At 44.5% G+C, this 25,518-nt stretch overlaps 1 protein-coding gene across 2 annotated transcripts in view; it reads left to right on the plus strand.

Annotated features, from left to right (window-relative positions):
• Positions 1–25,518, plus strand: part of LAMA3 (laminin subunit alpha 3) — a 241,905-nt gene that overhangs the window by 158,472 nt on the left and 57,915 nt on the right. The window contains exons 37-43 of one of the 2 annotated variants that reach the window (XM_060028799.1): positions 1,906–1,989; positions 4,599–4,829; positions 8,816–8,929; positions 12,674–12,783; positions 15,424–15,504; positions 21,701–21,807; positions 24,906–24,956. In XM_060028799.1, coding sequence (XP_059884782.1) covers positions 1,906–1,989; positions 4,599–4,829; positions 8,816–8,929; positions 12,674–12,783; positions 15,424–15,504; positions 21,701–21,807; positions 24,906–24,956 — 778 coding nt within the window. Of the gene's footprint in view, positions 1–1,905; positions 1,990–4,598; positions 4,830–6,058; positions 6,248–8,815; positions 8,930–12,673; positions 12,784–15,423; positions 15,505–21,700; positions 21,808–24,905; positions 24,957–25,518 lie in introns of those variants that run through there. The other variant, XM_060028800.1, reaches the window with a different exon arrangement.

The raw sequence follows: 25,518 nt of genomic DNA on the forward strand, positions 1-25,518 counted from the left end.
GGGGACACGGGTTCGTGCCCCGGTCCGGGAAGATCCCACGTGCTGTGGAGCGGCTGGGCCCGTGAGCCATGGCCGCTGAGCCTGCGCGTTCAGAGCCTGTGCTCCGCAACGGGAGAGGCCACAGCAGTGAGAGGCCCGCGTACCAAAAAAAAAATAAAGTGTAACCAGGAGGGGAGATGAAAGAAATGACCAAAGACCTACAGTCCACTGAACAGTAAGCCTTTGAGTCCAGACAAGACTCTGTGGGAGCTGGAGTCCAAGTGGGGGCTTATGTAGTTGGTGCCCTCAGAAGACTTCATGGAAAAGGTTAGTTTTGAGCCACGCCTTTAAGAATGAGCGTGAGAGGAGAAACACCCTTCCCCTTCCCTGGCAGAGAGTAAGCTGAACCTAGGCAGAGGAGCAGCGCCCCAGGGGTGAGCAGTCCAAGTGGGCTGTGTTATCAGCACGTGCTGGGCCATTGAAAACAAGGCCGGAAGTGTAGGAAGGGGGGTGTTTAATGCCATGATGAGGAATTTGGCCTGAGGTAGACGGTGGGGAGCCCCTTCGGTTCTATGTGCTGGGCACACAGTCCAGAACTGCAGTCTGGAAAATCTTGAGGTAAGGGGTGATATTGCATCCTGCATTGAATCCCCTACAACGTACAGAACCTCGCACATGGGGTGAGGTGCCGTAGCCTGAACTTGTGCTATAATTAATGCGCTGCAATTCCAGCTTCCTGAAGGGTTTTCCTGTGTCATTCACGGTATAAGAGGGGACTGGAAAATCCCACGTGCCTCATCCCAGATGAGGGCCTCGCATTCTGGTAGCTTTTTGTGTTCAGGCGCGGCCGTGTTGTGTTTTGTTTCTACTGGTACCCAAGTGTATTGAACTGTTGTTTTAAAAGGTTCTCAAAGGAACCTTTGCAAAACAGCTTGAAAAGGAAGCACTCAAGATTTCAGAGTTATAGTCTATGGAAAAATAGTTCCATGATAAGAATACTGTTATGACATGTTGTATTTCAGCTTCATTATTTTTGCAGAGCATCTCAAACTCAGGCCATTAGTATGCCTGTATTTTAATGCAGACTGTTGGAATTCATGGAGAAGTAATGACCAAAATTTCTTCTTAATTTATCTTCAAACATGGAAAGTAATTTAGGCTCATGAAACATTTACTCCGCTGCTTTGCTCCAAACCACTGAAGTTAAAAGCCTATGGGCACGTTTCTTAGATTAAGGTTTTCAATTAGTGATCGCAGATAATGCTTTTCTTCCTGAAAACTGGCTCTAATGAATGAAACCCTTTGGGGTTTGGTGCTACGACAGAAAAGCTGTACTTGTGTGTGTGGGTGTGGAGTGAGAGTGCTGCTTGTGGGTGCTGACCCTCCCATTGGACCCTCGAGAGCCACCGTAATGGGGACGGGGGTGCGGAGGCTAAGTGAGCAGGGTCCTGCAGGGTATGGGCTGCAGGGCTAATTCCTCCCCCATATGCCAGCTCTGCTGCTCCCTATCTATGCAGGCTGCACAGGCAGCCTCGCCAACCTTCTACCCTCCCCGCCCTCCCCACTAACCCACCCCCAAAGCACTTTCTCGCTACCCATGCGGTCCTGTAGGCAGTAAGGAAACCAGCACCTCATGCATTGACTACAAAGCATCATTTTTTAAAAAAAACTGTTTCCATCTTTTTAAGCCACTTTCAGTCAAGAGAATTTTCCTCGTTTCCTATTTGTGAAAATGAACCGTGTTAGGGCTTATTATTCCATTTCCACGTTACTGCTCCTTTTGCCAGTCAGTTCATTTTGCAGCTACTCTTTTAGAATCAGGCATCTCACGTAATGCAGATCCATAGACGTCTGTTCCTAGATCAGTCATAAACCTCAAAATATCCCATCCAAGCCACTAACACATTCATGTGTTTCTTTAAACAGGGTCAGCACATGTCCGTCATCTATGAGGGGCCGAATGACCCCCGGCCAGACCGGCTGCATCATGGGCGAGTGCAGGTGGTAGAGGTAATGGAAAAGCAAACATGAAATTCTTCTTGATGAGCCTTTTTGTCCCACGATTTAGTTCTTTCAAAGAGTTGTTTTTCTGACTTATTTTATGAATTTAAAATATTAACTATATTTATATAAATGTAATTTAGATATCTAAATTAAAAATATAAATTATATAAAATATTACAGGGCTCCATCCTCACAGGGCTTTGTTGAACCATCTTTATGGGACTTACCACTGTCTCTCCTGTTTTACACCTAAGTATCCTTGTTCTGTAACCTCTGTGAGTCTGTAAATGCTACAATATAGCTCCCTGTCATCCTCAGGCCTCCCTCAGTGCCTGGGACCTGGTGACTGTCCAACAAATGCTTGGGGTGAATAAAAAGAAAAGTCACAAAAACATCTAACACCAGAAGAAGTAAGAATAATATAGCTAAATGAAGGAAAAAGCTCATCAAATTATAAAGCTTTGTATTAAACCTACATGGTTACAATTATTCCTTTAGAGTGTTCCAATTATATTATTAAATACGTCCAGTGAGGATTAGTAAATATATCCTCAAGGTGATACTTTTTCAAGTACCTTGAACTCCCAGACACATTGTAACATTTCTGTACTAGTCCACGCATGCATACAATGGAGTACTATTTGGCAATAAATGGAACAAAGTATGCATACTTTCCACACTGTGGATGAACCTCAAAAACATTATACTGAAGGAAAGAAACAAGACACAAAAGCCCACCTATTATGTGATTCTGTTTATATGAGAGAGGTGATGCCAGCAAAAATGGTGAAGAACCTGTTTTTCCTCCAGAAAAGCAATGTGGCAGAAATGGTCAAAATCAACTATTTTAGAACTCTGACAGTTAACCAAAGGCTAGTGGAACCTGAAAAGCATTTATTCAAGAAAAATGGCTGAATCTTTTTCCAGTAAATGCACACTACTCCATGATCTGCAGTTGGTTGAATTTGCGAATTTGTAACCACCGGTGTGGAGAACCAACTGTGAAGTTATACGCAGAATTTTGACTGCTCATAAGGTTGGCGCCCACATTATTCAAGGGTCAACTCTATGTTCAAAAGAACTGGAAAGAGGATTTTGAAGATATTTGCACACCCATGTTCATTGCAGCACTATTCGCGATAGCCAAAAGGTAGAAGCAACTGAAATGTCTATTGACAGGTGAATGGATGAAGAAAATGTGGCATGTACATACACTGGAATATGATCCAGCCTTCAAAAAGAAGAAAGCCTTGTCACATGCTAGAACATGAATGAAACTTGAGGACAGTACACTGAAATAAGCAAGTCACAAAAAGACAAATACTGTGCGATTCCACTCGTATGAGGTATTTAAAGTACTCAGATTCAGGGCTTCCCTTGTGGCACGGTGGTTAAGAATCCACCTGCCAATGCAGGGGACACGGGTTAAAGCCCTGGTCTGGGAAGATCCCACATGCCGCAGAGCAACTAAGCCCGTGCACCACAAATACTGAGCCCGCGCTCTAGAGCCCGTGAGCCACAACTACTGAAGCCTGCGCGCCTAGAGCCCATGCTCTGCAACAAGAGAAGCCACCCAATGAGAGACCTGTGCAACGGAACGAAGAGTAGCCCCCGCTCGCCGCAACTAGAGAAAGCCCGCGCGCAGCAACGAAGACCCAACACAGCCAAAAATAAAAATAAATAAATTTATATTTTTAAAAAAAGTACTCAGATTCATAGAAACAGAAAAGAGAATGGTGGTTGCCAGGGGCTGCGGGAGGAGGAAACAGGAGTTATTGCTTAATAGGTGCAGAGTTTCAGTTTTGCAAGATGATAAACTTCTAAAGATCTGTTGCACAATGATGTAAATATAATTAACACTCTTGTACCCTACTGTTAAAATTGGTTAAGATGGTAAATTTTATGTTACATGTTATTTACCATCATAAAAATAAAATAATGTGAATGTGTGTGTGCAAGAAAAGATTGTACTGTCACAATTATGAACATTTAATGAATGATCTGAGCTGTGTGACTTATTCAGTTTCCATGTCTCTCTCCTGTATCTTTCTCACTTTCACTGCTTGCACAAATAAAAGTGCATTTTAGGGCTTCCCTGGTGGCGCAGTGGTTGAGAGTCCGCCTGCCGATGCAGGGGACATGGGTTCATGCCCCGATCCGCGAAGATCCCACATGCCGCGGAGCGGCTGGGCCCGTGAGCCATGGCCGCTGAGCCTGCGCGTCCGGGGCCTGTGCTCCGCAGCGGGAGGGGCCACAACAGTGAGAGGCCCGCGTACCGCAAAAAAAAAAAAAAAAAAAAGTGCCTTTTACAGTAAGCCTAACACTGGGAAATCTGATCTCACTTTATTGCTCCTTATTTCCTGCCTTCATTTTTTCCCCCTTCCTCGTGGCCTTCTCCCTTCTTGGAAATAACCCAGGACATGTGATTTCTGAATATAAATCCACTGTGTCTACTTACCTATCTTATTTTAGTATTTTTCCTGATGCATTTTATTTATTTTTTCCCCTGATGCATTTTAAATGGCTTTATTGGATTCCTTCTGGCTGGCTGGCTCTGAAGGCCCTGGGAGTGAGCTTACCACAGGGAGACCTTGCCTCTCTGCTTTCACATGTAGGGAAACTTCAGACACGCCAGCAGCGGTGCCCCCGTGACTCGGGAAGAGTTGATGATGGTGCTGTCTAGACTGCAAGGTGTGCATCTCCGGGGCCTCTACTTCACCGAGACACAGCGGCTCACCCTGAGCGGGGTGGGGCTGGAGGAGGCCTCGGAAACAGGAAGTGGACGTCAAGCACAGAATGTAGAGATGTGTGCCTGCCCCCCTGACTACACAGGTGACTCATGTCAGGTAGGAAACGCTCCTAAACCGTAAAATCCCCCCAGGGTCTCCTGTGGCTGCTGTTCCTGTTTGCTGTCCAGCGCTGCTGGACGATTTGGGGCTCTCTGACCATCAAATTTCTGCTGGGCTCTAGCTTCTATCTTGCCTGGACCACTTGCAGGTATTAAATATGAAAAAGAAATCACAAGTGTCTCAAAATCCATCGGAAAGCCACAGAAGCTCGGTGGATCCTGGGGGTTGCAGAAATCTGGACTTTCTGGGAAGCAGGAAGGACCCCGCCCATGGGCATCCCAGTATGTGGGCCACTGCTTTCCCAGTAGCTGACCCAGGGTTCTCAAGCCTTTCTCTAATCCAGAGCCTCCCTCCCCCACCCACCCCAACAGTTACAGCCCAGTGAATATGCTGATTATTCAAAGGAAATTGCAGTCCAAGTTTCCAGCTCACAGCAGATCCTCATTTGAGGCCCAGTCAACCTGACTGTCCTCAAGTGATTAAAAGGTGCCGCAAAATGAAACCATTTCATGTCTCAAACTGCAAATGATGTTCTCTTCCTGAAGAGAGGGAAAAAAATCCGCAGCGGTTAGTGCAATTAACAGGAAATAGCCAGCATTGTCATTCTGAGAATTCCAGGCATGCCTCGGATGTGGATTTAGCGACATCCTTCACTTTCCATCCTGACCCCTGGATTGCAGAAAACCCCAAGGTGATCTGCACGTCAGTTTCTTTTTTAACCTGCAAATACAATATATTTGCAGGTTAAAATTATAGTTTGCAGGTTAAAATATAATAGAGCCACCGTGGTTTTCTCAGGACTCCTGCCATGTAACTTTTAGTCCCCAGGTGCTCCCATTCTTCTTCCCCCTGCCTTCTCCCTTTTTTCTAGCCCGATTTAAAGAAATTCAGAGCCCAAGGGAGAGAGAGGGGCCTCTGGATTACCACCCTCCGGCCAGGGCGTGTCCTCGGCGTCTGACTCAGCCTGTGATTTACAGCGGCCTGTGCTGTCTGGGGGGTGAGGTGGGTGGAAGGTGACGCCTGCCCCACCTGGCAGGAATTACAGAGCGGCGCGCTCCCCTACGGGACTGTTATGTGCGCTCTCTCACAGGCTGACTCATGGGTGAAATTTACAGGTGGGGCCTCCTGCCGCAGACAGCCTGCCTTACCTGAGTCAGCCGGGCCCGGGCACTGAGCAGGAAGGGCAGGTATAAGAGGAAGAGGCAGAGGTCTGCGTGCAGCCAGCAGGACACCCAGAGACCAGGATGCCCCCGGCGGTGAGGGGGTCCCCCCGGAGCGCGGGATGGCTGTGGATCTTTGGGGTGGCCCTGGGGCAGTGTCTGGGATACAGTTCACAGCAGCAAAGGGTAGTGCTTCCTCAGCTGCCCGGTCAAAGCCAACAGCAAGCAAGTTATGTGGAGTTTAAACCCAGCCAGGTAACGTCCCTTTTACATTTTGGGTTGGGGTGGGGAAGGGTTCCCAGCTCCGTGAGATTTTAAGTTAGGGTGATGAGTGAGGAGTGGGTGGGCTGGAGGAAGGACTGATGGCCCCCCATCCCGTTGACAGGCAGCGTTTATGACGGTGCCTGACAGATTGCTCTCCTGAGCTGTTAACCACAAATCCTATAAATATCAGCCCACCTGGAAGTGCTGAGACAGCTAGAGTTTGAATGCCTGTGGGATGTTAATATCTAGGAAACTTTGTGCCCTTTTGAGAGTAACCCAAGCCTCAGGACAAAAGCGTCTGTTGCCTATAGGCTTCCGAATTCTGCTTGGGAGAGAAATTACCCACAAAGTTAACCATGAGAATCAGTGAAATCCCTTTTTAAGAAAGTGATGAGATCAATTTTCTATAATACCTAACAGACGTGCTTCAATTTGCCAGACATTAAACACTCACAAATTCTGCTTTCACTGTCTTTAAATTTCCTGGATGGTACATGTATATTCACAGAGAAATAGATTCAGTGGCTGCCGAAGTAGCCCTGGAAACTTGATAGAGACAGAATTTTATCATTTGTACTACAAAAGTTTATTGGAAAAGTTATCCTGAAAAATTATCACTTAAAATGATTAGTTGCAAAGCCTCTTTACTGAAATAATATATTAGGATACATTCATTTTCACTTAGAATAAGTCTTCAGTACAATCTACTTAGTTGAACGGCATTTTATGTAAAATCTGGAGTTTGCCTTATAGAGGTGAGAAAACGATTATATTTCAGTAACTGACAAATGTTCTGAGAGTCACATGATACGTAACTCTTGCAGAGTACTTTTCTGTTTCTAATCAAGAGCACATGAAGATGGGTGATTCACTTTAACCAGCATAGACCATCCTACCCCCCAAAGCATATTTAATTAAGGCTTTTACTGGACATGTTGTCATAATCAAACCAGATGTATTTATTTATTTGGATAATTTGTTCTTTACCAAATTGGATTATTTTATAAGCATGTAATGTGATATATGGTGATAATTATAAGGCACTTGTCCCTTGTTAGTAGAGATTGCAGATACGATCACACCACCACTGGCTGAATTTCATTCAAATGTATCTCTCAGTCGTGCTTTCAGCTCAAGAACATTCCTTTCATATTTGGATTCTCCTTTAGACAAGCCTATTCATAGAACACATAAAGTAGTCTAAGTTTTTGCAATGCATTCTTTTGCCTAAACGTGGTTCTTAATAGCTGAAGGGAAAATTATATTGTAAGTTATAGTATTGTTATTGTGTACGATTTGGCATCATTGTGTCATTTTTGGAAGGAGCTTCTAGCCAAAACTGGAACATTCCACTCTAGGGAAGATGTGAGCTTCTTTCTTCCCCAGCACATTGGCTTCTTCCTCTCGCCAACCTGGCCAGCTAGAGACCTTTAAGGCCATGGATGAATGAGAGCAGATTTCCCTTGACTGTAACCTCAGAGTCTCATAGACGTACGTGCTGTTTAAAGAGATTAGATAAAAGATGATCTTTTATGTTGAAGTATTAATTTTTCCTGATGCTTTAAAAGAAAAGCTGTATAGGCGATCACTGAAAGAAGCTAGGGATAACACCTGACTTTAATCAGTGCACTGATTGGCTCTGGCAAAATAAAGAAAATGCCTATCAGTCTCTTTAAAGACAGAAATCTAAATAATTTTTAATGGCTGGTGCAATGATACTTGCTTTTCTTCTTTTGGGGACATTCTTCACTAGAATCTTTTTAGAAAAATATCTGTTCATCAAAAGAAAACGTAATTCTTTTCATCCACATGAAAAATAATCACGTGTGTTACACTGGAAAGAGACAATTAGTGGAGATAGAATTAATCGAAGCAGTATTGAACAAGAGGAGACCACACTCCGGAGATTTCCTCAGGCTGGGTCTTGGTGTTCAATCGGAACCAAACAACCCTGCCAAGTTCTGTACTAGGATGCAAGCTGGTTGTTTTCCCTGGGGTTCCCTGTAGTCCATAGACCAGTGAGTGGCAGTGAAAGGGTCCCACCAGTTCTGCCATTGTTGTATAGATCCCAGTGAAAACCCTGTCTTTCCTCTTCCTCCCATACTGCTCCCCACCAGCCCAAACCCACACTTGGAGAGGGACTGGCTACCCAAAGAGAACTTGAACTTGAAGGGATTTGCTCAGAGGTCCTCCCCCCGAAGGACTGAGGTCCTGATCCTCTGCTTTTTCAGCACTCCACCCCTCCACTGGCCCTCAAAACCACTGGTGGGAGGAGAGAGGCATCCTACTTCCATACTCCCCCCCCCACCCTTCCCCCTGCTCTGATTTCCCCACCACACGTCTCCAACGCGGGCACCAACACACACACCTACCATGGTGTGAAAACAAGAGAAGCTGACCAAAATAGCAAGTGGACCTGGCTCACATTTGAAAGTAGAAATCCACATACCAACTAAAGGAGCGAAGATAGAAAGGGGATCCTTGACAGTCAGAATGGTCACCTGCTTTGGATGATAATTTCTTTCTCTGTATTGACTAAATGCTCTGTTTGAAAAATAGGGTTGTAGCCCTGGATACTATCGGGATAACAAAGGCTTATATACCGGACGGTGTGTTCCCTGCAATTGCAACGGACATTCAAATCGCTGCCAGGATGGCTCGGGAATATGCATGGTGAGTAAATTGATGCTCTGATGCTACCAGCAGACAATCTATGTCTCCCCATCCCCCTCTGCTAGGCCCTGAGATATCAAATGTCGCATCTCCTACCAAACCCTAGATACAGGTTGCCGTGTGAACCCAGGGGTCTCCAGGTAACCAAGCTGAATTATTTCCCACTCACTTTTCTCTCCATTTTAACGTGTGCCGTCAGAGAATACCTGTCTGAGCAATTAAATTATACCTGAGATTCTAAATCTCTCATTAGATGATAGTAGTGGGTAGATCCTGGGGCTTAACCCTTGCCAGGGTATAATACTTTGGACCCCAGTTTTGTTGGGGTGACAGGAGATCGCGAGAGGAGACCTCATTGCTGTCAGGTAGCTCCAGAAAGCGGTGACAGGAGGAGGAGATGCTAAGAAGGGCGGGGGGCACACGCTCGCTGCCACGGCTGCCAAGGCAGTGGGTTTATGGGGGAAGACAGGCGAGGGGAGTCCCAGCGGTTTACGACTTAGCCACCGGAAAGCTATCCTGTTTTGGAATATGTTAGAAAATTCTCGCCCAGAAAATTAGATTCTCAGGAGATCTTTCTCATGCATCCTGACACAGAAGAGGTTTTATTCTGCTGGCTTCCTCCCTGTCCTCAGAGGTCCTCTCCCTGGTAGCCAGGGCCTCCCCAATTAGAGGGAGGACGGACAGTTCCAAGGAAAGGAGAGCTCACCAGTGCCCCCAGGAAACCAGAGCCCCCGCTTCCGTTGTGCTGTTTGGAAATACATTCTCCTGACGCAGGTTTCCTCTGCATTGTGTAAGGCAACTAGATTGTTTCAGCTCTTTGAGTTCCTAGGCTATTTTATGCGCGTTCGGCATGTCCCGGGGAGCTGCTTCCTCTGCAAGACGGGACAGGCCAGGACAGGAAATTGTTGTAAAGAGCCTGATGGAATATTCTGTAGGATTTTAACCTTATAAGTTCAAAAGGAATAAAAGATGTTGGGTAATGTTGTCTTCCAGCTCTTAGGTATCTCAAATAATAGTTTGTGTTTCATACTGTATGGTGTGTGGATCACAGGTAGACAATTTCATGAAAAATACTTATCTTGTCATTAAACTGTTGCTAGATGTCGAGTCCACTTTATAAAAACTGCCAAAGAAAAAAGGGAGTTTTCTCTGTGGTTCAGCCACCGGTGAAAAGATCACTCGTGAGAGTCGTAATTCATGTTTTCATCAAACAACAAGATTTTCTTTCCCACTTTTCTTTGTAGCTCCGTCTACACTTGTCCCTAATGGCCATGTAGCCTCTAGAAACAATTCATTCAGGGAACGCTTCCTGAGTATTTGCTCTTGTGGGAGGGACTGAGCAAAGTGCTGGGGGTTAAAACCATCGGACGTAATCCCTGGTCTCAGGAGGCTTGCCGTCTCGTGGGGGGATGTACCTGTGTGCACACATGCACGTATGCACCTGCACACACGTACACACACGTGTACAGGCACACAGGTGCTGCTCAATGGCAGGCAGTGAGTGCTGGCCCTGCTCTCCATCATGGCCATCATGTGGGAGCTGAGGATGCGGCCCTCATCCTCAAAGAACAGAAATGAGGAAACCAAGCACCTTCCACTAGCAGATGGGACGATCTGCAGATTGGCCTCTGCCTCTCGAGGTCCAGAGTCAATTTTAAAATCTGGGACCTTCACACATGTGCACATCTCCCTGTCGTTTCAAGAATGAGCTTTGACGTGTGCAAAGAAACCAGCCCAATCCCTGGCCAGCACAGCAGTGTGTGTCCAGTGGGGAGGGACCTGGAGGTGGTGATGCATCCCGTGGGTGCGGTGGGCTGGAGGGAGCTCTGATGACGGGCTCCCTTCTCTCCGCCAAGGCCCTGCCTCTCCCTCTTCTCCTGGCCTGCTTTCTCCCCACTTCCCCTGCCCTCTGTGCCCAGTCACCCCTCATCTTCCCCTCCGTTCCCAGTCCCTTCCTCTTTCTCTTCTCATCCTCTCTCTTCAGTTTTCCTCCTTTTTATTCCCTGTTGCTGGAGCCTGTCTCCCCCTGCCCCCAGGATGATTTATCTGAAACTCACAGCTGCCTCGGGGCTCCCCTGAGGCTCACAGCCAGATGTCCACACTCCTTGGGCGGCCTCAGGGCCCCCTTGATCTGCGCTGCTGCCTCTCCAGCCGCATCCCGCCCCCTTGCACTTCACCCTGGGGAATACCAACTGCTTGGCATTGCCCACGCACGCCGCTGTGCTCCTGCAAGACAGAGGTTCTGTGCACACTGATCCGTGTGCCCAGAATGCCCTTCCACACTTCTCCACCCAGCTCAGTCCTCTCCTTCTGTCCCCCACGCAGGCATCATCACCTCCCCTGAGGTTCCTCCTGCTCTTATGACATGCTGCCACACGTTTGTCATCATCTTTCCCACATTATATTGAAGATGTCTATTCACAGGCTTCTGTCTACCCCTGAGTCAGGGTACTGATCCATCTTTGCATCCCTGGTACCTACCATAGTTGGGCATCTAGTTCGTGCCCAGTAGATGTTTGGTGTCCCGTGGAGTTCGGAGAGCATGTGCTGTGGGGGTGGATATGGATTCATTCATTCATTCACTCATTTACTTATTCACAGTAAAACAAGGAAACCTGATAGGCAGATGCCTCAAATCTGCAGGACTGATGAAGACAGATTCCGGGGCAGATACTTTCCCCTGAGGTTGAGGGGCATTTCAGACATTCTTATGGGACTTTATCAAGCAACTCATGTTCTAACCCCTTTCTTCACTCCTCTCCCTGTGCCCCCATAAAGGACCAGAGTTCAGAGGGATTTTTCGTAGGATACAGGTGGCCTCACTGCAATTCTTGTTTCTCCACGTTCTTGTTTCCTCAGTGTTTTCAGCTCAGAACTAAGTAGAGACAGGACGAAAATAGCTCTCTCCAGGAAGTTCTTCTTTAAAATTGTCATTTGGAGTTATAAAAGAGAGGAAACTAATGTGGAAAGGTAAACACTTAGATCAAAAGAACAGATGTTTCTGAGAGAGTCAGGGCAGCCGAGCAAAGTGAAGCTGGCAGCCCCCTCATCCGGTGCCCCTGAGAGACTCCTCTGTGGGTCCCCCAAGTCCTCCCAGCAACCTTGGAAAGTGGGTATTATTTTAACTGTACATTTAAAAAAAATTAGAATTGTATGTAAATCACACACCAGTAATTTTTTTTTTTTTTTTTTTTTTTTGCGGTACGCGGGCCTCTCAATATCGTGGCCTCTCCCGTTGCAGAGCACAGGCTCCGGACGCGCAGGCTCAGCGGCCATGGCTCACGGGCCCAACCGCTCCGCGGCATGTGGGATCTTCCCGGACCAGGGCATGAACCCGTGTCCCCTGCCTCGGCAGGCGGACTCTCAACCACTGCGCCACCAGGGAAGCCCCCACCAGGAATATTGATTTATAAAAAAAACACTTGAGGCCCAGAGAGGTGAAGGGACTTGCCCAAGATCCCACAGCTACTAAATGTTAGCGTGGGATTTGAACCCAGCTGGTCTCACTTCATTTCATCCTGCCTCCCGATGGTGACACCAAATAGCTAACAGAAGGGCGCTTCCTTTTTTTTTTTAGCACCAACAATCATTGGCTAGATAGGAAAAGCATGTGGTTAGCAAAACCAATAGCACTCTGTAGTGTCAGCAGATTTGAGCTACAATTGTGTGAGTAATTAAGACAATGATCTCAATAGCAGTAAAGGTAATAGGCTGTTATTAATTTTACTCTTTATCTGTCCCAAGAACTGCCGTCATAACACTGCCGGGGAACACTGTGAGCGCTGCAAAGAGGGTTACTATGGGAACGCTGTCCACGGATCCTGTAGGGTCTGCCCGTGTCCTCATTCAAACAGGTACTGTGGAAGTTTGAAAATAATCTATTAGAGACAGGAGGGAGTTTGGTGGGTGCCTAGGACTGGGGAGGGGCTGGTGGGAGGGAAATAGGAAGTGACTATTGAAGGGTATGAGGTTTCTTTTAGGGGTGATGAAAACGCTCAAAAATTGCAGTCACGATTGTACAATTGTGTGAGCATACTAAAAGCCATTGAATTGAACATATGAGATGAGTGAATTTTATGGTGTGAATGCTATCTTAATAAAACAGTTCTATTAAAAAAAGAATAAACAAGAAATGCAAACCAGAACCAAGACAAAAACAGACTTTCCAAGTTGTATGCTTCTGGGTTTTGCCTTTTCCTCTTTTCTTTTGCTGTTCATTCAGCCCCATCATGAGGCTGCCCTTCTCTAGATGCTGGGGAAACTGCCGTAAAGAAGGCTGGCAAAGACTCCGACCTCATGAGGCTTTACCTGGAGAGTATGGGGAGAGGGGTGGGGGTAATCATCACACTCCGTAAATACACGCACAAATCATTCTGAAGTATAATTTCAGATAGAGACAGGTTATGCCATTGATAAAAGGGTTATGTTATGGGTAGTGAGTAGCTTCTTTACAGAGGGTGGTAGGAGGGCTTTCTGGAGTTGTTGGACAGGGACCAATGAACAATGAGATGAAGTAAGCTGTGGCATTATGATGAGGGTCCAAGGCAAGGAAGAAAAAAAAAACAAAACAGACGAGAACGCTCCTGTGATGACGGGTTTGTGGACAGTAAGAAAGCAAGAGTGGCTGGATGGCAGTGAGAGAGAGACGGCCAGGAGATGAGGTTGGCGGGGCAACCAGGATTCAGATCGTGTACCTTGCCGGCTGGAGTAAGGCACTTGGATTTTATGGATTTTATCCTCAGTGTGATGGAAGCCACAGGAGAGTTCTGAGCTGCAGAGAGATGTGATGTGCGTTGTCATCCAGGCTCCAGTAAGGCCAGTAGACTCTGTGGGTAGAAAGCCACCATTTTCCTTTCACGATAATCCAGGTTCTGCTTGGCCTTGGCACTTCGTCATCGTCTTGCTCATCATGACACGTTCACTGTGGGTCCAAACAAAATATAACAGGTAACTAAGTGAAGCAAGATTTGGTTTGAAAATCAGAATGATGCTGATGAAGTACCAATAGTGCACAGGCTCTGGGACGGTTATGGACCACACGGCTGCTTGGTATTAGCCGAATTAGCAGAGAAATGGGCCAAGTCAAAGTGATCAGAGGTCACCTGCCCAATGTGGCTTTTCTGGAGATGCATATTTGAAATGTGCATCCTGGTTTGCTCTCTGTGTATCTGATACTCGTTAAACCTGCCCAGTCCTGTGGCTTTATTTGTAAAGGGATCTATCACTTGACAATTGCCCAGGCTTGTTAGAACAGAAGCTAGAGAGAATAAAAAGAAGCAAGATTTTCACGGGGTGAAATTTTGGGGGGAAAGCTGTTCATCTTTAGTTGCAAAGCATATTATCATCAAGGTCAGCTTCTAGCATCTGTGCAATTTAATTAAGTAACATTCAGTTCCTAAGATTTATCAGTAAAACCCTATTTTTTCTAATTCTCCTTCTGGCGATATTAATACTGCTGGCAAATTTCTAACTGTCCCTTTAGAGGTGTAATTGTATCTAATTGGCCGAGAGAAGCTCCCCAAATAAGAATTCTTTTACCAGCCAAAGATAAATGGAGTTATTTCCCCTCAGATTTATGTCAGTGGAATGTTCAGTAGTCACAGACGTTTCATAAGGAACAAGACTTTTTCATGGTCTCTTCGTTTAATTTTTTTTTTTTTTTTTTTTTTTTTTGCGGTACGCGGGCCTCTCACTGTTCTGGCCTCTCCCGTTGCGGAGCGCAGGCTCAGCGGCCATGGCTCACGGGCCCAGCCGCTCCGCGGCATGTGGGATCTTCCCGGACCGGGGCACGAACCCGTGTCCCCTGCATCGGCAGGCGGACTCTCAACCACTGCGCCACCAGGGAAGCCCTAATTTTTTTTTTAAAAGAAGCTTCTCAAAATACACCAGTTAAGAACTAAAAGGGAATTGAAATTCCAACAGCCTGATTGGAAAAGTGTGGAAATCACCAACAGCTGTGCCCACAGAAATACCTGGGCATTGAGCATGCTCTGTGCTTTAGTCGCCTCTGAGGGCCTGGCCCACCTACCACTGTTTCTTCCCAGAAGAGATTGTGCCCAATATAAAAGAACTAGAATAAACAAGGAGAAGAAATTTTTTCTTTAAAGAATCAGAACTCTCTGTTCTTTTTTTTCTGCCTAGACTTGTTTTACTCCTTCCTTGTTAGTTCTGGAAAAATGCTGTCTAATCATCTCTTCCAAAGTGTGTTGCTTTACTCTGTCTTAAGGGAAGGAATGTATTTCTCCAAGCCAAAAAATGAAACAAAGTAAATGCCTTCAGTCCTTATTCAGCCAAATTTGCCTGATGTCAGCTGAAGGCATTCATCATTATCTCTACAAGTCTTGATGGGCAAAATTTCCTTCACACAAAAGGTAGCCAGACACTTGGTTTACAATTTCACTTAAGGCAAGTCAGGTTCTTTGTGGCAAAAAATAATGAGCGTAAAGTCCATCAGCTTATGTTTTTACTGGGGCTTTTCTCTGTCGTTCTTCAAGTTTTGCCACCGGCTGTGTTGTTACTGGGGGAAACGTGAAGTGCTCCTGCAAAGCTGGATACACAGGAATACAATGCGAAAGGTGGGTGCCGCCCCTCCCCCGCCCCCTTCTCTCCTCCCCCGTCTTGCAGGTAGGGGTGGGCTCTTCCGGCAGGCTGCTGCAGGCACCCTGGCTGTAAGTGGGGCTCTGCTGGATTGAGGCTCAGAGCTAGGGCTGGGGCTGCTGGTTTCATTGAGGCTGGAAAAAAGTCTCTTGGGAAAAATACAAGTGTGCTCACTTAGTAAATCATTAACTTCCTTCTCTTTCTTGCTTTGTACCTGTTTCAGCCATTTGAGAACGAGGTCCAATATGTCATAGTCCTATACGCTCCAGCAAACACCCGTCTACATACCTATGTATACCCCTACATACCCCTACTCCTGGGCGCACCCCTACATACCCCCCCAACATGTATCTGTATACTCGTACCGCCATATAAACTCATCCCTACATACTCCTATCCCCACATATACACATCCTTACTTGCCTGTACACAAACGTACAACTCTGCGTCTCCTACACATGCACACATATCAGCAGCCCTAGATATTTCTACACGCACACCCCTCTTAATGCCCACGCGACATTATGGACACTGCAGGACAGCCTGTGTCTCACTCATTTCTGAACCCCTAGTGCCTAGTGTGGTACTATTCATATAATAGGTGTTTGTGAAACAAAAGAATACATGTTACAAAATGGAAAGTACATACTTGATCGTAAAGGGCCACAGAGCCAAGCTTTAGTTTTTCCTGAACAGTGTTTCATGATTAGCTACTATGCCCCGGGCACCGCCAAGTATTGTGAAGGCTATAGAAGGTACTTGTCATCTAGAGGGGAAGAGAGCACACATATATCTGGAAAAGTAGCAGTATAACAAATGAATCATATGGATAACATTTTAAAATTTAAAATAACTGTAATATAAGATCAATACATAATTATTACAGAAGTGATATAATACAGGTGAGCAAAGAACTAATAAGGCAGAGAACTAATATGTACCATAGCCCTGCAATTGCCCTATGCTCACGCCTGCCCACCTACAGTGCTTGTTGTATGTTCTTACAGATCAGTTCTATATGCATAGATTTTTCTTAAAAGAAAAAGGTAGATTCCTATTTTGCTTTCTGTTTTGTTTTCTCATCTAATAGTATGTTAGTAGTATATTTCCATATCAATAAGTGTTCATTGATAACATCACGTCAGGACCAGGAAGTTCCCCTGAAGTTCCATAATCCCCCACTATTGGCCTTTAAAATAGTTTTACGCTTTTCCATTCAAAGCAGCACTAAAAGTGGATCCTGTTAGCTAAATATTTGTGTACATAAATACTCGAGATGTAATTATAGAACCGATCCCTTGGGCCAAAGCATAGGGACATTTTTCAGGCTTTCGATACATTTTGCAAAATTGCCCTCCAGAAAGATTGTATCTGTTTACCATCCTACTAGCAGCAAAGGAGCAATTGCCTGCCTCCAGTAGATACTAAGACTGTTCACTTTTTACAAACATTGCCAGTTTGATAGAGAAACATTGTATGTCATTTTATTTTACATTTTTTGGTAATAATTAGATTTGATTTTTTCATGTGCTTATTGACCATTTATAAATCTTTTTCTTTGAATTGCTTTCCAGGTCTTTTACCCATTTTTTTCTAGTGGAATGTTCTTTTATTTTTTTGTTGATTTGTACAAATCTTTTAGAGGAAACGAATGCTTCATAGTATATATTGCAAATATACTTCTCTGTTTTGTTTTTCATTTGTATATTTTTTGGTTTGGTTTTGTCAATTCTAGATCTGCAGTAGTTAAGTTCTATTATATTTGTACCTACTCTTTTATTCTTTAGGGTTTCAGCCATTAGTGTCATGCTTAGAGAGGTTTATGCATATGCAAATGTTTATGCATATTTTGTTTTAGTACTTTTCTGGTTTTATTTCTTACATTCAAATCTCGATGGTGAAAATTTGGAACCGCAACTTTTTTGTGGTATTGCATCTCACAGGGCAGATAGATTTAGGGTCTACATGTCAGGCAAAAATTGACCGGAGCTGGCATAACCTTGAGTATCCCAGTGTCCCATGTCTCAGTAATACAGGGGCCATGTTGCATGAAATGTACATGTCATTTGGTTACACCCAGAATCACACTCTGTAGGGTGAAACAGTCACTCTAGGAGAGGCACAGGGAAACTAGACCAGCTGAGCGAATAGCAGGTTCACATCTCTCATGTCATGCTCACTGCAGGACGTGTGCTCACTGAGTGATGGGGACAGTCACTTTAGCTGTTTTTCCCTTACACTCATGCCCTCATCCTCTCATCCCTCTTTGGCTAAGTACCTTTAGTTGAATTCACTAAAGCTAAATGTGTACAAAATTTCTTTTTTTTAATTAGGGGTTTGATTTCAGATTTTATTTTATATTTTAGTTTTTATTTATTTTTTGGGTGTGTTGAATCTTCGTTGCTGAGCGCAGGCTTTTTCTAGTTGTGGTGAGTGCGGGCTACTCTTCGCTGTGGTGCGCGGGCTTCTCATTGCGGTGGCTTCTCTTGTTGCAGAGCATGGGCTCTAGGTGGCTCAGTAGTTGTGGCACGTGGGCTCAGCAGTTGTGGCTCATGGGCTGTAGAGTGCAGGCTCAGTAGTTGTGGCGCACGGGCTTAGTTGCTCCATGGCATGTGGGATTTTCCCGGACCAGGGCTTGAACCCCTGTCCCCTGCATTGGCAGGTGGGTTCTTAACCACTGCGCCACCAGGGAAGTCCCGTAAATGTGTACGAAATTTCTATACGAACTTGGATTTGTTTTGTACATTTTATTTGGTTTTTGTGTCATTATCACTTCCGTATCATTTCTGAAACTATCAAATGACTTTGACTATTTGGTTAAGCAAGTCTCCCCTCGTAATCCTTATTTAAATTTTTTCCTGGACCATTCTGGCATATTATTTTTCTGGATAACTTTAGAAGAATTTTACTTAAAAAAAAAAAACAGAAAATTAATTCAACTGGATTTCATAGTAAGGGAGGGCTACTCTAGACTGGGGTTATCTGAAACATTTTATGGACAAGGTGGGACTTACGTATGTCAAAGGGATGACTGGAACCCAGTGGAGCTGGGAGGTGGAGGGGGAAGGCAGCTCAGGTCAGGGAAGTAATGCAAGAAAGTCCAAGGGCCTAGAGTGTAGCTGCCACGGGCAGAAGGAGGCAGTGCCTTGTTATGGGCATCAGCTGAGGGTCTGGACACTATCCTATGGTAAAAAGGAGCAATTCAAAGTTCTTCTGTTTATTATTTCTGCAGGAGGAACATTGCCCACACTTATTCATTCTTTCCTTTGATGAAAAATGGATGGAGATCCTAGTATAAGCCTGGCCCTGTGCTAAGCATTAGAAACACATCAGCAACCAGACCACAGATTCTGCCCTCAAGGGTTTTCCAGTCTAGTGGTGGACAGCTGTACAAATAAGCTGCTAAAATAGAGAGAGAACATAACCGGGCTAAGTCAGGCTGCAGCAGGAGGGGCATCAACCAGCCCTGAAGGGTGAGGGATGGAAGGGGCAGCTACCCTGAGACAGAAAGGACAGGTGGGGTGGGGAATGGGCTTGGGAGGGTCTTCCAGGGTTCGTGATTTAAAAGCTATGCGACTCCTACCTGGGAGAGGCTTCCTAATTTAATCCTCCTTATGGTTCTGCACAAACAGTGAAGTGGAAAACGGCACCAGGCTGGAGGAGACATCCATTTGACAGGCAACTGATTTGAAAAGGGAAATTCTTCATTAACAGTTTTCTCAGCTTAGGTTTTTTAAGTTTGATGTCTCAGGAAAGCAAGCTATTGTTTTTTTGTGGTTTTTTTTAACTTTTCCACAGCTTAATGCCATTTTAATGTCACAGTTTTTCATTTGTTAACACTTATTGAGCATCCACTCTGTGCCAGGCTGCCAGGCATCATCTGGCACTAGTGGTTGACTACGCAATGATAAATACAAGCACAGAGTAAGGTGAAAAGTAAGCGTATATGCAGGACCTCGCTGGGCAGAGGTGGGGAGGGAACAGGAAAGGCTTCCCTCCTCAGCCCGTGCTCTGGGACCCATTTCTCCCTTGGCCACTCAGAGCCGCAGATGACAGACGTGCTGTCTGCTCTTTATTTGCTGTACCGATGTCATCTATGAAATCAGGAAGTTTTAGTTTAGTCCATTGTGTTTAGCACTACCATAAAATGAGAATGAAAGAACCCGTTATTTCTCATAATCGATAACTAATGCTTTGCAAGATTAAGGAAGAAGCAGAATCAAACTTCCTGAATATTTATGTCACTTTAAATAAGGTAGTTTTTAAATATGTATCTTTTACATAGAGAGTTTAGATGTAGGTGAGACATCTAAAGGAAAAGTATTTTAAACTGAGATCTTTTGCGTAGCATGGCTTGTTAGGCAGACTATGGGGCTGGTCACCCCAAATAAAGCCCTGTTATTAGGACAACCTGCTGAGTAGACTTGGCTAACCCACCTCAGCTTAGTTACCTTCTTGATAATTAGGGAATACATGGGTTTTCTGCTTCCTGTCCATTTTCCAAAATGTAGAATTCCAAATGACACCAATTACACATGCATACATATATATGAATATTTTATCATGTCTTAAAGTAGCAGTAGCTACCTTTTACTGAATGTCTGCTATGTGCAGGCATTGTACTAGATTCTTTACTATATTATCTTTTATATCCACCCACCAAAATAGGCATTGTTAGTACCATTTTTCATTCATTCATTCAGCATATACTTATATCTGACACCTAATATGGGTCCAGGCATTATCCCAGGTGCTAGGGATGTATCAGTGAGCAAAATGGCCCACCCCAAAACAATTCACATCCTCGTGGAGCTTCACATTTTCGTAAGAGGAATAGATGAAGAAATGGAAGCTTGAGGGATTAAGATAACAGCCCAAGATGACATGGACTGTGGTAGAGACGGAGGTCTAGCCAGATCTTCCTGATTCAAAACCCGTGTCCTGACTTCCCTGGTGGTCCAGTCAGTAAGACTCTGCGCTCCCAGTGCAGGGGGCCCAGGTTCGATCCCTGGTCGGGGAACTAGATCCCACATGCCAGCCACAACTAAGAAATCCGCCACCCTGCGTGCTGCAGCTAAGAGCCGGTGCAGCCAAAATAAATTTTAAAAAAAAAGATCTCCCATTCACTTTGTTATACAGCAGAAACTAACACACCATTGTAAAACAATTATACTCCAATAAAGATGTTAAAAAAAACCCCATAAAAACAAAACAAAACAAAAAATCTGTGTCCTTTGCACTATATCACCAGTTTATCCATTGGTAAAGCATATTTAAATTGCCTCAAAGTTCTTTGATGAAAAGCTTAAATTTGAGAAAGTCAAATGCCATATTTCCTTGATTCTATCAATTCCATTGATGATAAAACACCACACACATCAATTTAATGACAATTTAGGGGGGATAGAGTGGGAGTGGAATTTTGCTAATGAACAGAAATATTTTAATTTACATCCCAGTTCCAGAAACATTAACATGTGTTTGTGTTATTTTTTGAAGAAAACAGACACAATCAAGGAAATATGATCTTTTACCTTATAAATAAGGAACTGAGTTCTCATCACTAAATCATCTAGAATAGTAAAGGCTCAGGCTAAGGTGGCAGTTGTAACTGCTCAGTTGTTTAAGCCCCTTATGTACATCACTGCAGCAATTAGTGCAAATAAATGTGAATTATGCAGACTTGAAATAGTACAATAGGAAATATTAATAAAATCCCCCTTTATGCAAAATATTGAAATTATATGAATTTTACTTTAAGTTTTTTCTTCGAGGAAATGAGCCATAAATTAAGCAGTGTGTATTTGTGTGATATCTTCAGGAACACAACTCTTGCGTAAAATTCACCCACCCCTGATTTCGGTACTGGTCAAACCACTGGCTCCTGTATGCATTTTGTTCATCTGCCATTTGGCTGTCGGGATGATTGAGGACCTTGTCATCGGGGGTGTCAAGGAGCAAGGGAGCAATCTCTGCCTGCCTTCCCCTCCTCACCATTCTCATTCAAGTCATAAATGGCTCTGTACTGAGACACGTTCCCTCTTGCAAATCTATGTCAGCCCTTCCTCTCATAGGGTTACAAGATCCCAAACAGGGAGCTAGAGGTTGAGACATTGGGTGGAATAAATGATGAGCCCTTTGGGTGTCTCCCCTCTTTTTCTGTATTCTGTGTAGGTGTGCGCCAGGATATTTTGGAAATCCCCAGAAATTCGGAGGTAGCTGCCAACCATGCAACTGTAACGGCAACGGCCATTTGGGCAGTTGTGACCCCCTGACGGGAGGTAAGATCGACTCACACGTCTGTTAACCTACCTTTATCAAACTGGTATAAAATAGCTGGCAAAGAAGCCAAGCAAACATGTTCAGCAGCCACATACACAATTCCAGCTAACAAGTTGTCCCCTTGTTTTGACAAAGTCGGGAATGCTTAGGTAGTATTCACAGGTTTGGTGAGTAACTTACTTCGAGTAGGTTTTTTTTTTTTTAGGTAAATTGTTTTTAAAACGTCACTAATTGTAGCCAAAATAATTTCAGACCCTATTTTGGTGATTTTTGCTGAGATCTCCCTTTGACATTATAAGGGAATCATCTCATCAGCTTCCTTCGTGTATGTATCTGAAGGAGTCAGAGTGCTCTTTCTATTAAAGCAGTAACTGTTCTAGGATGTGGGTGTATAATTGAGATGGATTTTACATACCAAGAAAAAAAACATTAACTGGGAGTTAGTATAGGTTCATTAGGAAAAAACGAAGTTGGAAAAACAGGAAGACTCTCTACGTCCTTCTTTGATGGAGAATATTACTGTGGTTTATCAGGAAAATGCCATTGATGTAGTGCAATGCCAAATCCTTAGATAAAATCTCTCATCTTATAGACAAGATGAAGAACTAAACCCTGGACGTATGCATTAGATCCAGTCAAGTGACTGTTTCCAAAGGAACGCAGAGTAAATGGAGCCTTATCAGTCCAGAACGAGGTGTCTGTTGTCATGTTTGGGGCTTCAGCTGGGCTCCATCTTGTTCAACATCGTAGACTTGAATGGAAATATAGAAGACCTGCCCCCCCAGTTATCAGGTGACACAAAGTTGGAGGAGCTAGCAAATGCCTCCTATGACACATTTAGAATAAAATAGGGCCTCAACAGCCTGGAATGAGGAGCCAGTTCTAACCAGACAAAATTATGTTGGGGTAAGTGTGGAGTCGGTCCTATAGTTGAATGGAAAAAAAGATAAGTTTGTGATAAATAAGACGTGGCTAAGGTTTCAGTCAGCGGTGAGCTCAATATGAATCAAGAGGGTAACGTGGCCCCTTAGACACCTTGTACTATCTCCACTGAGTTCTAGTGTCCAAAACCAGGTGGCCTGCCGTTGTTCCCTGGTCCGCCGCCCATGCAAGTCCCCACAAGGGGCCCGTGTCTTTACAAGGCAATAGACAAGCTACAAGTTTGTTCAGAAAGAAGATGAGGCTGTGAAGGGACTTAGAGCCCTGTGACATGAGGAAGGACGGACAGACCAGGATGGTGGAAAGGAGACTTGGAAAGGACGGATCTGAAAGGCACATGTGTGGGAGAAGGGTGGGTCTTGTTCTGTGTGGCTTAAGGTATGGAGAACTCACATCCAGGAGTGGGAGCTAGAGGGAGATCTATTTTAGATCATTCTGAGGAAGAAGTGTCAAATGTTTAAAGACGAGAAGGACTGGTTTAAAAGGAGATGAGTTCTACTGTCACTGGAGGTGTTCAGGAGAAGTTTCGGCATCAGACACGTCGTTAACTCGTGAGATGAATGCTTTTTCTAATAGCAAAAGTAACCAACCTAGAATGAGGATGGGAACTCTTTGTTCCAGAAATGGAAGAAAATGCTCACCTGTGAGACACGTTTGTTCCTGTGAGCTTTTTTCCCTCTTTTTCATTCTTTCTTTCAATTAATAACGTCCAGATTCCTTGGTGGTCAAAACTCAAACTTGTTGAGAAAATTGCACTGATAAATCAGTCCCCTTCCTAAGCCAAGTCCCCCATATGCTGTGTTTGCAGGAGTTTGTGAAGGAAATAAAACCATGTTTCCTGCCTGTAAGGCATTTACGGTCTAATTGAGGAAATTAACGTGACACAGCTATATGTCCATATAAGAGTGAGTAAAAGATTTTTTTAAAAAAGGATGAGTAAGAGAAACCTATGATTACATATAATAAAATGTCTACAAAGATACTGTGAGGAGACACTTATCGTCTTTGAGTGGTAGGATCAAGGATAATGTTTTATCTCATTTTGCTGATTTTTCCCAAATTTTCCATAGTGAACTTATATATATATTTTTACAATTAAAAATAAATGTGGTTCAAAACGTATGTGTATACACACAAGGTGTGGCTGCTGAGAAGACACCTGAAAGCCTCCCTGTAGCATGTCTAGGAAAGTTTCAAGCTTAGAGTTTTCCTTTAATAAAGTCAGATGATTTTTCACAGGAAAATGAGAGGGCATTTCAGCGTGAGAATGCATGGTATGGGGAAAGGAGTAGAAGTGGGAGGAGTAAAGAATGTCCAGGGGTGACCATTAGGCTTTCCCGCCTATAGCTGAGAACCTCAATATTCAGCATATGTGAGCAGTAGGTGGTGGAGTAGGTCCACTAACTTCGTGTGCGTATCTCACAGCATCTGTCACACTGTTGTGAAATGTGCCTGTCTCCCCCATAGGACCATTAAGCTACAGGACACCAGAGACTTGCTATCTTTGTATTCCTGCCCCTAGCACAGGGCCATGGCACACTGGGAATGCTCAAAGGTGCTCAGTGTTTATTGAATGTTCTTGAATGATATTAGAAGAGACATCAGCAGTTGTATAGGAGGCTACCAAATGAGGACAACACCAGCGATTAGGAGATTTCATTTCATAAGAATGGCGTGACCCTTTGTAGAGAAGAAACTGAATATATAATCAGAGAGGCCACACGAGAAGTTCCTGTAGCAAGATTGTCGGGAGATGAGACAGCTCCCCAAGCAGTGGCACCGAGGAGGGAGGGAAAAGGGAAGAGCCGGCCATGCTGTGTGGCTGGGTGACTGAACACAAAACTAGCTTTCCCCAAAGCCAAGTTAAAAAGCACGTGAAGGGGCTTCCCTGGTGGCGCAGTGGTTGAGAGTCCGCCTGCCGATGCAGGGGACACGGGTTCGTGCCCCGGTCCGGGAAGATCCCGCATGCCGCAGAGCGGCTGGGCCCATGAGCCATGGCCGCTGAGCCTGTGCGTCCGGAGCCTGTGCTCCGCAACGGGAGAGGCCACAGCGGTGAGAGGCCCACGTACCGCAAAAAAAAAAAAAAAAAAAAAAAAAAAAAAGGCACGTGAAGAGTAAGTTTAATAACGCTGTCTTCTCTGGTTACTCCTCATTTCAGACTGCATAAACCAAGAACCCAAAGATGGTGGCCCTGGAGAAGAATGTGACGGTGAGAAGAGAAATGGCCCCCTCCTTTCCAAGTTGTGGGGTTCAGCTTAAAATCCGTGAGCCCTACACTGGGACATGCAGTTTCGAGTCTGGGAAAGCAGTGGTGGGAGGTGGTGGAAGGAGGGCTACTTAGAGTCACCTCCAGCCTCTGTCAACTAGAATCTGTATGATCTCGTGCAGATGACCTTACTTCTTCAAGCCTCGTTTTCATCATTTGTCAGATGGTAAAACTGAGGTTGGTAATAACTATGCCAACCTCATAGAGCTGTTGGAAAAATGCTTATAAATCCCTTATCATGATTCTTGGTAAATAGCAAGCACTCAATAAATAAAAACTATTTATTACTCTTTTCCCACATACAAAATAAGCAACAAGTTGAATAGATTCACCATTTCTTTTTTTGCCCAGTTTTATTGAGATATAATGACATGCAACATTGTATTAAAGTATATAACATAATGATTTGATATATGTATATGTTGTGAAATGATCACCACAATTAACTTAGTTACCATCCATCACCTCACACAGTTACAAATTTTCTGTCTTGCATTAGGAATTT

The sequence above is a fragment of the Delphinus delphis genome, chromosome 13, assembly GCF_949987515.2.
Source record: "Delphinus delphis chromosome 13, mDelDel1.2, whole genome shotgun sequence".
In the NCBI taxonomy this organism is placed as follows: Eukaryota; Metazoa; Chordata; class Mammalia; order Artiodactyla; family Delphinidae; genus Delphinus; species Delphinus delphis.